The 16,734-nt window shown below is 41.1% G+C and overlaps 1 protein-coding gene across 1 annotated transcript in view; it reads left to right on the top strand.

The window, feature by feature from the left end:
• Positions 1–16,734, top strand: part of LOC126455982 (limulus clotting factor C-like) — a 98,933-nt gene that overhangs the window by 68,554 nt on the left and 13,645 nt on the right. Inside the window, exon 5 of the mRNA XM_050091739.1 lies at positions 14,970–15,118. Within this exon, the coding sequence (XP_049947696.1) occupies positions 14,970–15,118 (149 nt within the window). The remainder of the gene's footprint in view (positions 1–14,969; positions 15,119–16,734) is intronic.

Raw genomic sequence — 16,734 nt, 5'->3', positions numbered from 1 at the left:
TGCCGTCAATGCGAACAAGAGGTGACCGAGACGTATAACTAATGGCACCCCATATCATCACGTCGGGTGATACGCCAGTATGGCGATGACGAATACACGCTTCCAATGTACGTTCACCGAGATGTAGCCAAAAACGGATGCGACCATCATGATTCTGTAAACAGAACCTGCATTCATCCGGAAAAATGACCTTTTGCCATTCGTGCACCCAGGTTCGTCGTTGAGTACACCATCCCAGGCGCTCCTATCTGTGATGCAGCGTCAAGGGTAACCGCAGCCATGGTCTCCGAGCTGATAGTCCATGCTGCTGCAAACGACGTCGAACTGTTCGTGCAGATGGTTGTTGCCTTGCAAACGTCCCCATCTGTCGACTCAGGGATCGAGACGTGGCTGCACGATCCGTTACAGCCATGCGGATAAGATGCCTGTCATCTCGACTGCTAGCGATACGAGGCCGTTGGGATCCAGCACGGCGTTCCGTATTACCCTCCTGAAGCCACCGATTCCATATTCTGCTAACAGTTATTGGATCTCGACCAACGCGAGCAGCAATGCCGCGATACGATAAACCGCAATCGCGGTAGGCTACAATCCGACCTTTATCAAAGTCGGAAACGTGATGGTACGCATTTCGCCTCCTTACACGAAGCATCACAACAACGTTTCACCAGGCAACGCCGGTCAACTGCTGTTTGTGTATGAGAAATCGGTTGGAAACTTTCCTCATGTCAGCACGTTATAGATGTCGCCACCGGCGCCAACCTTTTGTGAATGCTCTGAAAAGCTAATCATTTGTGTATCACAGCATCTTCTTCATGTCGGTTAAATTTCGCGTCTGTAGCACGTCATCTTCGTGGTGTAGCAATTTTAATGGCCAGTAGTATAGCTTCTTCTCTTTGATGCTTGGCAAATCAATTTTTGGACGAATTTTTTCGAATACTTCACTTCAACTTGCTGCAATGCTCCTTTTCCCTTTTTGCTGATGCTTGTGCTGTTTGATTAGTCTATTTGAGCCCTAATTTTGTGATTATTTCTAAAATAACTCTGTGAGAGCCAACATTATATTCACAAACACTGATACAAGCCGCTACTTTTACTCTCATTGCAGAAACATGGGTCTCTTTGGGACACCTATTCCATGTATCACTGTGTGAATTCTCATTAACATTTTGAGTTAGACACCAAGCACATCATATTAGTAGAGAATTATCAGTTAAGCGAGTATAAAGAGGCAGTTTTTCATCTAACCAAAGTTAATTTATTGGTGTTTTTATATTAGAAGTATGAGATCCAGACTCAGTTTCTTTTGTGAATGCTGATTGGTAAAAACACCATGATGACTCTCCTTTTGAGCAGTGACAATGCTGAGGAGTTTTGTCAGTAGAAGCACAATGATACATTGATGCAAATGTTGCATATTTCACATTCTGTAAATAATAAATTATTTGACACTCTTGCAGCTGTAAAATGTCAATCATATCGAAAAGTATGTTTATATGCACCTTTATATCACCTTTATATCTATATATTGCTTTTTTGTAATACTCTGCATGTTTTTTTATCGTAGAGTCCTTCAGCTATCCACGACACTTTCCACCAAACGTAACGAGTATTCTTTTATTTTTACTTCGTACTGGGCCAGACATTGTATAATGTCGTAGTAATTCTATTTTACGCTCAATTCTTGTCATTATAAAAACAAAATTTTTATAATTTATCTACATTTTCTGTTTGTATATAGTGTTAAAAAGGCCACATTATTTCAATTTCTTAGAAAAATATCAAAATGGCCGAAACGGAAACATGCTACTCCTCCGTAAATTTTAAACATTTTTGGCTCAAAATTTTTTGTGAATACATTCCGTGATAACCAACGGCTCCACGCATGGGTTTGAAAAAAGAATGTTTTTTTTTCAATACTCAAAAATCCAGAAGTATGAAAAAATATTTGTGTAGCAACTTGGATTTACCCACTTAATTCAGCATACCAAGATATATTATGAAACAAATTTTTAACCTCCTGTGATCTTTTTGCGACCGCACTGAAATTTCGCCGATGCCTCTCCTTAAGGCGGCAATGCGGTAACTTCTCAAGCAACTTGGATTGGATTGGATTGTTTGGGGGAAGAGACCAAACAGCGAGGTCATCGGTCTCATCGGGTTAGGGAAGGACGGGGAAGGAAGTCGGCCGTGCCCTTTCAAAGGAACCATCCCGGAATTTTCCTGGAGCGATTTAGGGAAATCACGGAAAACCTAAATCAGGATGGCCGGACGCGGGATTGAACCGTCGTCCTCCCGAATGCGAGTCCAGTGTGCTAACCACTGCGCCACCTCGCTCGATCAAGCAGCTTGTATCTGCCCCCACAGTAGCAACACAAACAAATCACAAAATTTTATTTAGTCAACAGAAAGAAAGACCCATCACCTCCAATTACCCAGCGCAACTAGATACCGAGGCAAGCATTTCGCAGTCACTCTCTGACCACTTTATTAAAATCGGTTATTACTCGTTTCTCCATCTTAAGCTTACTGCAATTTAATTAAAGAAAATGTTTACACCAGGCGCTTTTTGCTTTTATTTATAAACCATCTCCTGATGTCATTCTGCAAAGTGGATGCAACTGTTTCCACATATTTAGATGTTTTAAATTTTTTGTTTATCAACTTGGTGTGCAATTTACTTCCGTAGTTTCTGTTTCTTCTTGAAAGATTCTCCAAGCTACTGCTTCTTCCTGCTTTCTTAGCAGAAGCTGGTGTCGAAAGACTTCGCTTAACATACGCCTGGCGCCGGCCGGTGTGGCCGAGCGGTTCTAGGCGCTTCAGTCTGGAACCGAGCGACCGCTACGGTCGCAGGTTCGAATCCTGCTTTGGGCATGGATGTATGTGATGTTTCTTAGGTTAGTTAGGTTTAAGTAGTTTTAAGTTCTAGGGGACTGATGACCTCAGATGTTAAGTCTCATAGTGCGCAGAGCCATTTGAACCATACACTTGGCAGTGTTTGCCTTTCTGCACATTTTCTTACGCTCCGTTTGCATTATTTACTTCATTTCACTTCTGGAATTCGAACTGACGTTATGTGTGTTCTCACTCAGCACAGTACTACAGTGTTTATGTCTGTTCGTTTGTTTTCGGGTATGTTGTAAGCATTACCAACCTGTGAAAATATGTAACACATCTTTTCTTTTAATATACGTAATTCATGCACGCATGCGCGCGCCTATGTGTTTGTGTGTGTGTGTGTGTGTGTGTGTGTAGGCGGATCTCTCTCTCCCTCTCTCTCTGTCACACACACACACACATGAGCAGCGGGCCACACGCACGCGCAACGTCAGACCTGCTTCTTTTACGCATTTACCTTTCCTAAAACCAGTCTAAGTGGCAACTAATCGATCCTCAATTTTTTCCCTTCTTCTGTGTACTATTATTGTCAGCAACGTGGATGCATGGCGATAATTCTTGAACTTAACTGCCCTTGGTGTATTTGGAATATTGTGGATGACATTTTCCGAAAGTCTGATGATGTGTCTACTATCTTTTAGCTTCTACTCACCAACTTGTATTGTCGTTTGGTTGCCGTTTCCCCCAGTGACATTAGAAATCGTGAATAGATATTATCTATGCCTTCTACTTATTTGACCGCAACTCATCCAAATCACTGTCAGACTCTGACCGGACCTCATGTGTCTACCAAATGGACTTCCATTTCTTCTATCATGTCAGTAGACAGTTGCGACTCCTCGCAGAGTCCTATTATGTATGCTTTCCAACTATTTGTTCTCTCCTCTACGTTTGACAGCACGGTCAATGTTAACACTTTTGATTTTAATTTCACCTTCGTTAAGATACATCAGACCAACTCACAGTGCAATGTCGTTGAAGAATCGGCTATGTGATTTCTCTTTGAGGCTAAGGGGAGTTACAGATGAAAGAACGTTATATCTATGAGATATGTGAGCATAGATTACTGAAACATTTCTTGTGTATTGATGAAGTTAAATCTCGTTGGGTTTTCTTATTGCACCATTACTTCTAGTTTCTTTGAATTCTACGTTTCTGCCCTCTTGCTGAGAAACCCATCGGTCAAACAGTCGCAGTAGTAAGGTGAAGTCTGAATTTCACCATTTCACCCTCCAAGATTCCAACATAAGAAATCGTCTGTCCGGTGGAACCCTCGTTAACTCTTTTCTCCAGAGTAATAGCTGGGGAAGTAAAACAAGAAGTTACATGTGTCTTACGTCGCTCTCGCCCAACCAAACCAAATATCACCACAACTTAAAGGAAAGCAGGGAACTAGAGCTGTAAATATGGTAAAAGGTCTCGTCGTCATGGGAAATGCCACTTAATGACAAAATATCTGAACTATTGGCAGATACTGTGTTCTGCAAGCTCAAGGCCGACCCTGCTTCGAAGGACTGTTAAGAAACTCACAGTTGCTATATAAATGATAATATCCGAAACCTTATTCCACAGATATCTCTGATACAGAAAATTTAAGGCCTACCCACTACCCACAAGGCAAAATGTTCGCTGCATCCCACTTTAAAGGGAATCAACTCGCCGACTTATCTGTGGGTGCAACGTTCGTATAAGAAATTGTGACACTTAATTGGACAGACCGACTCGTTTGTGAAGGATTCCGCACATTTTGAGGCAATGCAGATTTATTGCTGAGTTTTGCATAAAATCTTTATTTACTAATGTTCCTACACAAAGAGTTCCACCTACTTGAGATATCACCAAACATAGTGTACCTGTGAAAAATTTCCTGAGATAGCGACGAGATGCAGGAAAAGAGGGCAAAAAAATTGTACCTGTATCTGTGGGAAAATATGCACCAGGTTGCTAAGACATTGATGCACACATTGCCAGCAGAAAAGCTAGCAATAGTTGACCACTGTAAGAGGTGCCAGGATCTTGGAAAACAGCAAGCATAAAATTAACTTTAAAATAAAAGCATATTTTAATTCAACCGAAGACAGCCAGTGTGCCAGAAAATCTGTGATGATTATGGACTCTATCTATATCTGTTGTTGTTGTGGTCTTCAGTTAGAAGAGTGGTTTGATGCAACTCTTCATGTTACTCTATCGTGTGAAAGCCTCTTCATCTCCAAATAACTAATGGAACCAACATCCATTTGAACCTACGAGCGTTGCCCAGAAAGTAATGCACCGCATTTTTGTTCTCAGCCGGAAACAATGCTACGAATGCGAAACGTTATTTGTGTATTATTTGAAGTCTCCAGAGTGAGCGCGCCAAGTTCCTGTCACTTCCAACAGATAGCATAGCTGCAGGACTGTTTCAAAATGGCGTCTGTAGGTACGTTACAAACAACGTGCCGTCATTGAATTTCTCACTGCAGAGAAAGAAACTGTGGGGAATATTCACAAACGCTTGTGCAAAGTCTATGGACCATCGTGGACAGAAGTATAGTTGGTCGCTGGGCATGGAGGGTGAGGTCATCAGAAGGCGGTTCGGCAGAGCTTCACGATTTGCAGCGGTCGGGGAGACCATCCACGACTGTCGCACCTGACATGGTGCAGCAAGCTGGTGTTGCCATTCGCCATTAAAGGACGCCATTCGTGGAAGACGTTTTGAGGACGATGAGGTGGGCATTCACACAGTGAAGCACTGGCTCCGCCACCAGGACAAGGATTGGTACCGACAAGCCATACACGCTCTTGTTTCACACTGGAGGAAGGCCACAGAACGGGAAGGAGATTACTTGGGAAAATAGGGTGTGTAGATAAAATACCATTCTTTCGTGTGTGTAGTTCTCATTATGTTCAAAAAAGAATTGTTGAAGAAAAAATGCGGTGCATTACTTTCTGGGCAATCCTCGTACTAACTGCATTCATCCCTTGGTCTCCCTCTGCAATTTTTACCCTTACACTTCCTTAGATTACCAAACTGACGAGCCCTTGATGCCCCAGGATGTGTCCCATCAACTGAGTCCTTCTTTTAGTCAAGTTGTGCCATAAATGTTTCTTCCCAGTTCTATGTAGTTACTCCTCATCTCTTGCACAATCTACCAATGTAATCTTCAGCATTTTCCTGTAGCATCACTTTAAAAAATGCTTTCCTTGCAGTAGCTAGTCTGCATTTGATATCAGCTCTGCTAAACTGATCCATTTTATTGTGTCAGCTTTAGCTTTACTGTGAATTACGTAGAAATCCATGGTATATCTATTTAATCTGGTTGGTTAGATTCTTTTAATATACCTAATGAATCTTAGCTTAGGTTTTTCAATATTCAAATAAATGTTCTATACATATCAATTTCCTTATTTGCTATTAGTCTGTATGTATCTTCTTCAGTATAATTTGGACGTAAAATTTTCATAATTACTTTCATTTATCTTTTTTGGATTTCTTCAAAGCCTCCCTTTCTGGTTAAATTTGGCGTTTCAGCCACATAAAGACACTTTCGTTTGATGACTGTAGCAGTGTCTCAGCTTTTTGTATTTTCCTCTTTTTGTTATTAAAATACTATGTCTGTGGCGCATTAGAAATGGAGGTAAGGGCAGACGATGAAAAATACAGGGGACGAGGGGGATGGAAACGAAAATGAAATAAGGGGTTATATGTATTTCTCGTCAAGTCGAATGATAACTGAGCTAAGTATCGAATGTGAAGATATGTCTGTTACCAAATCAACGCTGATTTTCCGTATCAATTCTTCCTTCGCTTATCCTCCTCTGTCTTACCACAAATGGCGCTTACTGCCTCCAATTGTACTGGAAATGCAGGACTTGCGAGGGGCCTAGTCGTGTTCTGTCGCTTCAACGTAGAAAATGGAGATACTATTGCACTTCGTTAACCTGACATCAACACATGTCGTTTTCCCACGTCGCGAGTTCGTTGTTCTTGATGTGAGGCTCTAACGTAACTTCTGAGAGGGCTAAGTCTCTTGATTCTACTAAGTGATCTGGTAAGTTGCAAATTAGCGATGCCAACAGATTTTTTATTGACAAAACTCGAAGCAGATAAAGCTATAATTTGCTACTAAGGACTTTTGCGTATGTTTGGTTCAAGTTCACTGATGTAAAAAGAGGGATGCTAATATTTACTTCACACCTCACTGAATTAGAACTTCTATGCTTTGTCAATGCAAACCGAGAGAGATGATTAAAAATTTTGAGCAAACGTATTTTCTGCCACACCTTTGCCGCACGATTCATTGTTGCAGTTGCAGATAAGACTTATTGTCTAATACGTCGAGAGTAGCTATGATTGTCGTGTTAATGAAATGAACCTCATACCAAGCATACGAATGGTGTCATGTCCCTGGGAACATTCCCCAGTCAGGCTGCAAAATGACATTCAAATTGATGATGGAACTGCTCGTTTTTGTAATTAAAGCCATTTTCTTCCTTGTCAATAACCTAACTGTATTTTGATCTGACCGAATGAAACTATGTGCGAGGATATTCTGTAAGTGACACTTTCTGCTGAGAGGATTTGGCGTTACAGTGATGTGGTTTTACTAGACGATGCTAAAATGTTTGTTGGTATAAAAAACTTTGAAATAAGAGGATTCCTTCACCATGTAAATTACTGTAATGAAATAAGACTGTACGTAAAGGTGGGGTTTCTGTGTCAGGCATGAATATTGGCGGTGGCATATCGATCGAATCACAAGACCACGAGTTGTTGACGCATATCAACTGATTTATTGTGAAGAGTAATGGCGGTGGCACTAAAATAAAATGTGGAGTTTCTAAAATTATAAAATAGCGTTAAACTGACAAAGAAAAGAAAATTAATTTGCAGTTCGGTGCAACACAAATTTTATAATATTTGTGCAGGCAATAACATCACTCACGCCTCTGCTGTTAGCCACGAGAGTGCTCGCATGCCATCAAATGCAGCCCCGCTAAAAGCCTCCAACATTTTACACTCTTCAACCATCTCAGAAGCTATAACAGATATGTGACGCTCAATGGCTAAAATGCGACTGGCTGGTGACTAATATTAGTATGGAAGTATGGATTAAACACGTTAAGGACTGTATAAGCACTGTATTCGTTACGTTGAATCGTATCATGTAGAACATTCTCACAAACGCGATGAAGTTCAAAGGTCAGAGTAAATATCTTTTTCAAAGAGTAATTATGACTCCATATTTCGCGTTACGTTCTTCAGATCAGTAAATATCTTGTTCTACACACTTTACAAAGTTGCCTATGTTATTCCTCAGGCTCAAGTCCCCTCCATTCCAAATGTCATCAAAACCAGATAAACAGTTTGGTCGTGAAACGTTACAGACAGAGTTAATCTCACATTTGATGTTAGTATGGGTATGAATGTGTATTAAAAAATAAGGCGTCGTGATTTATAAGATGTCCATAGATCACTGATTCGAATCAAACCAAAAGAATAATTTATTCTCGACAGTCCTCTCATTTGAGAACCAAATCACAATTACAAAACTTCACCACACCGATCACAAACAGAATATTATTGTTTTCCTTGCTGTTTACATGCACTTACATAAGCAATTGTTGTTCAAACACGTAGATTTCCAAAAAAATATTTTCTAGTTAATGTGACCACATACCTTTTACTTTATTAGAAATGTTTTTTTTAATCTTCGTATTGTCCAACTAGGATCCTTATTGTTTAAACTTTTGAAGTTTCGTTATCTTATATAGCGATGAAGTTAGTATGCTTCAGACACTGACATCAGTTTACATGTTGTATTGTTTTATATCTCTCTGCATACAAAACCTCATCGTCTACACCTTGTTGTAGTGTGGGCGTATGGTGACATCTTCACTACTAGCAATGCTTTCCAGAAAGTGAATTGTTTGTTCGCAAAGAAAATGCATGTATCCTTTGTAGTCCACTTCCCAAACTAAGATTAATGTGAAGCTTTTAATGCATCCCACCACAGAAACAACTGCTACAGTCAGTTCTTACTAATGCTACTTTCGTATTTCGCGTAGAACTTTTAAAAATATATGTCCCTTCCAGGGTACGAACATTTGACATAGTCGCCAGTCTACTGCGCTGTCCGTTGCGCCATGGAATACCTATTGTTGGCGATTCCTTGCTGAGTGTCTTCTATAAAGAAAATCAGCACTGTGGTTTGTCAAGACTAATTTTATTTGCTTTGCGTTGTAGCCCATGACTGACAGTAGCCAATCCAGTTATAATATACGAACGCATTTGCAGTAGTTCTATAATTCCTTAGTTTTGAGCGAGTTTAATGATGTTGCAGGGACCAGGAAAAATAATGTCTGTTGTTGCACATATCGCCGCTCTAAATGGACAGAGCATAAACGCATCAACTTTCGCAGTGTTTCGCCTAAAAAAATTCCTTTCCATTGTTAAAAGTTGTAATTGTGTTTCCCATCACTAAATAGCTAGACTGTTTGCAGAAAAAGTACGTAAAAACCTCGTAACTTTGGCTAACACTGCTATAGCACATGCAAGCTTCATCTTTCTCCTAGTCTGTGACATCACCAGGCTTCAGCCATTAGCACAGCGTTTTCGATCACGTGGCCAAATCTTCATACTTAATAATTCCTTAGTTTTGAGCGAGTTTAATGATGTTGCAGGGACCAGGAAAAATAATGTCTGTTGTTGCACATATCGCCGTTCTAAATGGACAGAGCATAAACGCATCAACTTTCGCAGTGTTTCGCCTAAAAAAATTCCTTTCCATTGTTAAAAGTTGTAATTGTGTTTCCCATCACTAAATAGCTAGACTGTTTGCAGAAAAAGTACGTAAAAACCTCGTAACTTTGGCTAACACTGCTATAGCACATGCAAGCTTCATCTTTTTCCTAGTCTGTGACATCACCAGAGCTTCAGCCATTAGCACAGCGTTTTCGATCACGTGGCCAAATCTTCATACTTAATAATTTTTAGGTTTTAACTACATAAAAATAACAGATATTTTCTGACAATATTGACGATAAATACTATTTTAATGTTATGATCAAACAGAATAAGAACTATCTGAACGTTATTTTTAATAGCCTATTATGACAGGAAAATATTAGTTGCTAACGACCCACCACATGGTTCAGGAGGGCAACCGAAAATGAATGTGCGGGAGTATTACAATGTCACACACTTTTCAGGAGGGATAGTTCGCTGTAAAGGAGTATGATATTTATACGCAAACCAGTAATGGAACAAAACCAACTTATTTTGACGAGCTATTAGCCAAAAGCAGTGATCATACCATAGTTGTAATTCTCGTACTCCCATTTCCGATTCTTGCTTGCTGTGACCTGATTATTCCCTATAGCCCATGTGAGATCGTGCAAACGAGAAAGAACTGTAGAGGGCAGAGCTCTTCCAACTTCACACAGCGCAATAAACATTCAAATTAACAGTTAGCATCGGGTATTGGCCAAAAGCAGAGGTCACACCGTAATTATAGTTGTCTTCCCATTCTTGCGTGCTGTGACGTAAATATTCTCTGCTGCCTTTGCGACATCACACACAGAAGAATGAATCATAGGGGGCAAAACACAACCAACTTCCCGCAGTACAGTAAATAAATATTCAGCCAAGATTCAGATTAACAGTTAGCATAATTGCATACAAGTGCATTAAGGCATTGAAGTTATTTTATCTTGAAAACTTCCAGGGTTCCTCTTTAATATGCATTTCCTCTTCAAATCCCGATTGGTCAGAGTTCAGAAAAAATTCCTTACTAAACGATCGGGTAAGGCTGTTTACCTCATCTACAAACTTTCAGACCGATTCCGCAATTTGCTGTGTATCAAGCCGACGCTTTGTTTGAAATTTCGTCATCTTACGGCTTCCAATTTTGTAGCGCTGTTTGCAGTTATGCACCACCCACTGCTTCCCTTGAAATCACTGTAATCTATGTCGCGCGCAGTCTGATGTGCATAATGTAGTAGGTCATTATCATGCACACCTTGTAAATTGCATCGAGCATCCTTGAAACGCGCAAAGACTACTTTCTGTAAGGAGAGCATCTTGTCCTGCCTTAAATATCCGTAGTTTTCCTTATGCACTACACAGTTATATTGCTGTGTCGTTATTCGAAGTCTGTTTATAATTTTTTTCACTATGCAGCGGTTGATCTTCCATGCACGTAATTACACTGGCCATTAAAATTGCTACACCACGAAGATGACGTGCTATAGACGCGAAATTTAACCGACATGAAGAAGATGCTGTGATATACAAATGATTAGCTTTTCAGATTATTCACACAAGGTTGGCGCCAGTGGCAATACCTATAACGTGCTGACATGAGGAAAGTTTCCAACCGATTTCTCATACACAAACAGCAGTTGACCGGCGTAGCCTGGTGAAACGTTGTTGTGATGCCTCGTGTCAGGAGGCGAAGTGCGTACCATCACGTTTCCGACTTTGATAAAGGTCGGATTGTAGCCTATCGCGATTGCGGTTTATCGTATCGCGTCATTGCTGCTTGCTTTGGTCGAGATCCAATGACTGTTAGCAGAATATGGAATCGGTGGGTTCAGGAGGGTAATACGGAACGCCGTGCTGGATCCAAACGGCCTCGTATCACTAGCAGTCGAGATGACCGGCATCTTATCCGCATGGCTGTAACGGATCGTGCAGCCACGTCTCGATCCCTGAATCAACAGATGGGGACGTTTGCAAGACAACAACCATCTGCACGAACAGTTCGACGACGTTTGCAGCAGCATGGACTATCAGCTCGGAGACCATGGGTGCGGCTACCCTTGACGCTGCATCACAGACAGGAGCGCCTGCGCTGGTGTACTCAACGACTAACCTGGGTGCACGAATGGCAAAACGTCATTTTTCGGATGAATCCAGGTTCTGTTTACAGAATCATGATGGTCGCATCCATGTTTGGCGACATCGCGGTGAACGCACTTTGGAAGCGCGTATGCGTCATCGCCATACTGGCGTATCACCTGGCGTGATGGTATGGGGAGCCATTGGTTACACGTCTCGATCACCTCTTGTTCGCATTGACGGCACTTTGAACAGTGGACGTTACATTTCAGATGTGTTACGACCCGTGGCTCTACCCTACATTCGATCCCTGCGAAACCCTACATTTCAGCAGTATAATGCACGACCGCATGTTGCATGTCCTGTACGGACCTCTCTGGATACAGAAAATGTTCGACTGCTGCCCTGGCCTGCACGTTCTCCAGATCTCTCACCAACTGAAAACGTCTGGTCAATGGTGGCCGAGCAACTGGCTCGTCACAATACGCCAGACACTACTCTTGATGAACTGTGGAATGGTGTTGAAGCTGCATGGGCAGCTGTACCTGTACACGCCATCCAAGCTCTGTTTGACTCAATGCCCAGGCGTATCAAGGCCGTTATTACGTCCAGAGGTGGTTATTCTGGGTACTGATTTCTCAGGATCTATGCACCCAAATTGCGTGAAAATGTAATCACATGACAGTTCTAGTATAATATATTTATCCAATGAATACCCGTTTATCATCTGCATTTCTTCTTGGTGTAGCAATTTTAATGGACAGTAGTGTATGTTGAGTACCCGCTCCTTGGACTGTGACTGTCCTTGATGATGAACATGGCACGACACCTGTTTCAGTATTAGTATCACTTTCACTTTTTAAGCACGTATCATCAGCATTGTACTCCTCATGTACGTTATCTGTACAGTTGTGATTGTACGACACCATTCCACTGACTCATCTTGTAGAAACGCTAATAGTTCATCTGCCACTTCTTTCTCACTCTGAAATATTCCTTGTGTTCCGTTACGAGGAAATGTCAACTTCGGCAATTGTTGTTGTAGATATAATGCAGCATTTGCTTTGCTTATCGTTCCCATTGCTCTGTTTTGTATCAACAACTCTAGTACTGAATCACTTTTGTGAGTTGTTCATCGACTGAACAGTTCAACTTTGCTCCGTAGCCTCATGCGGCGCTCGCTATTGGATACTTTCAGTCCTGCCAGCTGCTACCACCACCACCACCACCACCACCACCACCATCATCATCATCATCATTTAAGACTGATTTTGCCTTTCAGCGTTCAGTCCCCCTTATAAAATTCCTCCATGATCCCCTGTTCAGTGCTAACATTGGTGCCTCTTCTGATGTTACGCCTATTACTTCAAAATCATTCTTAACTGAATCCAGGTACCTTTTCCCTGGTTTACCCCGACTCCTCCTACCCTCTACTACTGAACCCATGAGTCTCTTGGGTAGCCTTGCTTCTCCCATGCGTGTAACATGACCCCACCATCTAAGCCTGTTCGCCCTGACTGCTACATCTATAGACTTCATTCCCAGTTTTTCTCTGATTTCCTCATTGTGGACACCCTCCTGCCATTGTTCCCATCTACTAGTACTTGCAATGATCCTAGCTACTTTCATATCCGTAACCTCAACCTTGTTGATAAGGTAACCTGAATCCACCCAGCTTTCGCTCTCATACAACAAAGTTGGTCGAAAGATTGAACGGTGCACAGATAACTTAGTCTTGGTACTGACTTCCTTCTTGCAGAAGAGAGTAGATCGTAGCTGAGCGCTCACTGCATTAGCTTTGCTACAACTCGCTTCCAGTTCTTTCACTATGTTGCCATCCTGTGAGAATATGCATCCTAACTCCTTGAAACCGTCCACGTGTTCTAACTTTGTTCCTCCTATTTGGCACACAATCCGTTTATGTCTCCTTCCCACTGACATTACTTTAGTTTTGGAGATGCTAATCTTCATACCATAGTCCTTACGTTTCTGATCTAGCTCTGAAATATTACTTTGCAAACTTTCAATCGAATCTGCCATCACAACTAAGTCATCCGCATATGCGAGGCTGCTTATTTTGTGTTCACATATCTTAATCTCACCCAGCCAGTCTATTGTTTGCAACATATGATCCATAAATAATATGAACAACAGTGGAGACAGGTTGCAGCCTTGTCTTACCCCCGAAACTACTCTGAACCATGAAAATTTACCTTCAACTCTAACTACTGCCTGACTATCTATGTAAAGACCTTTAATTGCTTGCAAAAGTTTGCCTCCTATTCCATAATCTCGTAGAACAGACAATAACTTCCTCCTAGGAACCCGGTCATATGCCTTTTCTAGATCTATAAAGCATAGATACAATTCCCTATTCCACTCGTAACGCTTCTCCATTATTTGCCGTAAGCTAAAGATCTGGTCCTGACAACCTCTAAGAGGCCTAAACCCACACTGATTTTCATTCAATTTGTCCTCAACTAATACTCGCACTTTCCTTTCAACAGTATCTGAGAAGATTTTACCCAAAACGCTGATTAAAGAGATACCTCTGTAGTTGTTCCAATCTTTTCTGTTTCCATGTTTAAAGATTAGTGTGATTACTGCTTTCGTCCAGTCTGATGGAACCTGTCCCGATTCCCATGCCATTTCAATTATCCTGTGCAGCCATTTAAGACCTGACATTCCACTGTATTTGATGAGTTCCGACTTAATTTCATCCACCCCAGCCGCTTTATTGCACTGCAATCTATTGACCATTTTCTCCACTTCCTCAAATGTGATCCTATTTCCATCATTCCTATCCCATTTTACATCGAAATCTGAAACATTACTGATCGTATTTTTACCTGCATTGAGCAACTCTTTGAAATATTCCCTCCATCTGCCCAAGGCACCAACAGGATTCACCAGCACTTTTCCTGACCTGTCCAAAATACTTGTCATTTCCTTCTTACCCCCCCCCCCCCCTTCGAAGACTGGTAATTACACTCCAGAAAGGTTTTCCAGCAGCTTGACCCAAAGTCCCCAACCTGTTCCCAAAGTCTTCCCAAGATTTCTTTTTGGATGCTGCAATTATCTGTTTGGCTTTATTTCTTTCTTCAACATAACTGTTACCATTAGCAGCTAATATTGTGGTTGCGTGGCAGACAATATGTGGGGCCTAGAATGCCATGAAAATCGTTGGTCTTTTTCGAACTCGCACTCGAGGAGTTCCTTGCGAGGTTATGCACTGCTCCGTTTACCGCAGGCAGTGGCGTCTGCAACGGCGACAGCGGGGGCGGGCTGGTGTTCCAGACGGACGAGGGCGCCTGGTACCTGCAAGGCGTCGTCAGCATCAGCCCGCGGCGGCGCGGCACCTCGCTCTGCGACCCGCACTTCTACACCATCTTCACCAAGGTGAGGGCGGGAACAGCCGAGTCAGCACGTCTCACTCAGAAAACATTTTGCAGGCATCCTTTTGTATGCACACTCCAACATTCCTCTCCTTTTAACATGTCTGAAATTTTCACTTATTGAGGAATTAACCACAAATAATGTTACGAAGAGCCAAGTGCACACCATTCCAAATTATTGTCTCCAGTTTTGAACACCAATGAAGACCATGGAGAAATGTTATAATCACGTAGCAATCAAATGAAAACATAAAAAAATCCTTTTACTTAAGTCCTGACAAAGCAATTCATTGTAGACTTCCTTATACTCGTAGCACTGGCTGGCATAAATTAAAATTACGCTTCGGTATTGTATTAGCTTCGGGTTCTCTTATTTTTATAATTAAACTAGTAACTCATGTTTAAAACGTGCACAACTTCACTAATTCTCCAATCTACCATTGCTAACAAAAGATTTCCTCCATTGCCAATGCAAAATTTCACAATTCAACCATTCACAAGATACTTCCTCGAATGACTATATGCGCAGTGGTAAACAAGAAAAAAGACTAGAATGAAATTTTCACTCTACAGCGGAGTGTGCGCTGATATGAAACTTCCTGGCAGATTAAAACTGTTTGCCGGGCCGAGACTCGAACTCGGGACCTAGAGCACTTGCCCACGAAAGGCAAAGTCCCGAGTTCGAGTCTCGGCCCGTCACACAGTTTTAATCTGTCAGGAAGTTTCAAGAAAAAAGACATCGCAAAAGTCGCAGTACATAAATTTTACAAAATTTTGATTTTATGTCAAAAGATTTTAATACACAATTAGTCCTTTTACAGCTACTGTAAATTATTACTCAGAACAAGTTATGGGAAGACATTAACAATTTTGAATGCAATGACAATTTCGAATTAAACAGGAAATGTGAAAAATAATTATGATTTCTGAAACCAGATCTTCTGTTAACCTCATTCTTTATTTCTGTCTATAAAATGTAAGATCATTTTGGTTATGATATCAAAATTATAGTAGATGCAAAATTAAAAATTCGATAGCATTTGATCTTTTTCTGAACTAATTTGTATCGAATTCTCCAATATATGACAAAAAAAGAAAAGTTACACTGACCAGTTCGCAACTGAACCCACTGACTGTAAAATGTCACCGATTCGCATAAATTGTTAAAGTACACAAATTGCGTGTAATCGAACTTTTTGAAAATTTTCGGTCCAATGAAAGTATTTCTTTTTAACCACGAAAATCGCAATTTTTAGCTAATACGAAAGCTGTGTTTACGGAATATTTGACAGATGTAGAATAGTAGTTTGTCACTGGAGGAAACTTGATTCGACGACTTACGGAGTTCAGAGAATTTATGGCGCTGGCCGCTTTCTGTGGCGACGGAGCTATTAGGGAGACATGTCCTCCGCCACATCATAAAAAATAAAAAAAACGGCTCTTCTCCCAGTGAACCGTAAGCTTTATCGCTCAATTAAGCATTAGCTTTTACTCTGCACTTAAAAACTATTAATTTTATACTGACTTAAAGGATTTTTAATTATTTGTGGCCATCCTTAATCTAACAGAACGTAAATTTTTATTTTAAGGCTGCTAATTTATTAGCCGGCCGCTGTTGCC

Source organism: Schistocerca serialis, chromosome 2, assembly GCF_023864345.2.
Source record: "Schistocerca serialis cubense isolate TAMUIC-IGC-003099 chromosome 2, iqSchSeri2.2, whole genome shotgun sequence".
Taxonomy (NCBI): Eukaryota; Metazoa; Arthropoda; class Insecta; order Orthoptera; family Acrididae; genus Schistocerca; species Schistocerca serialis.
This window is presented reverse-complemented; position numbering and strand designations above follow the sequence as displayed.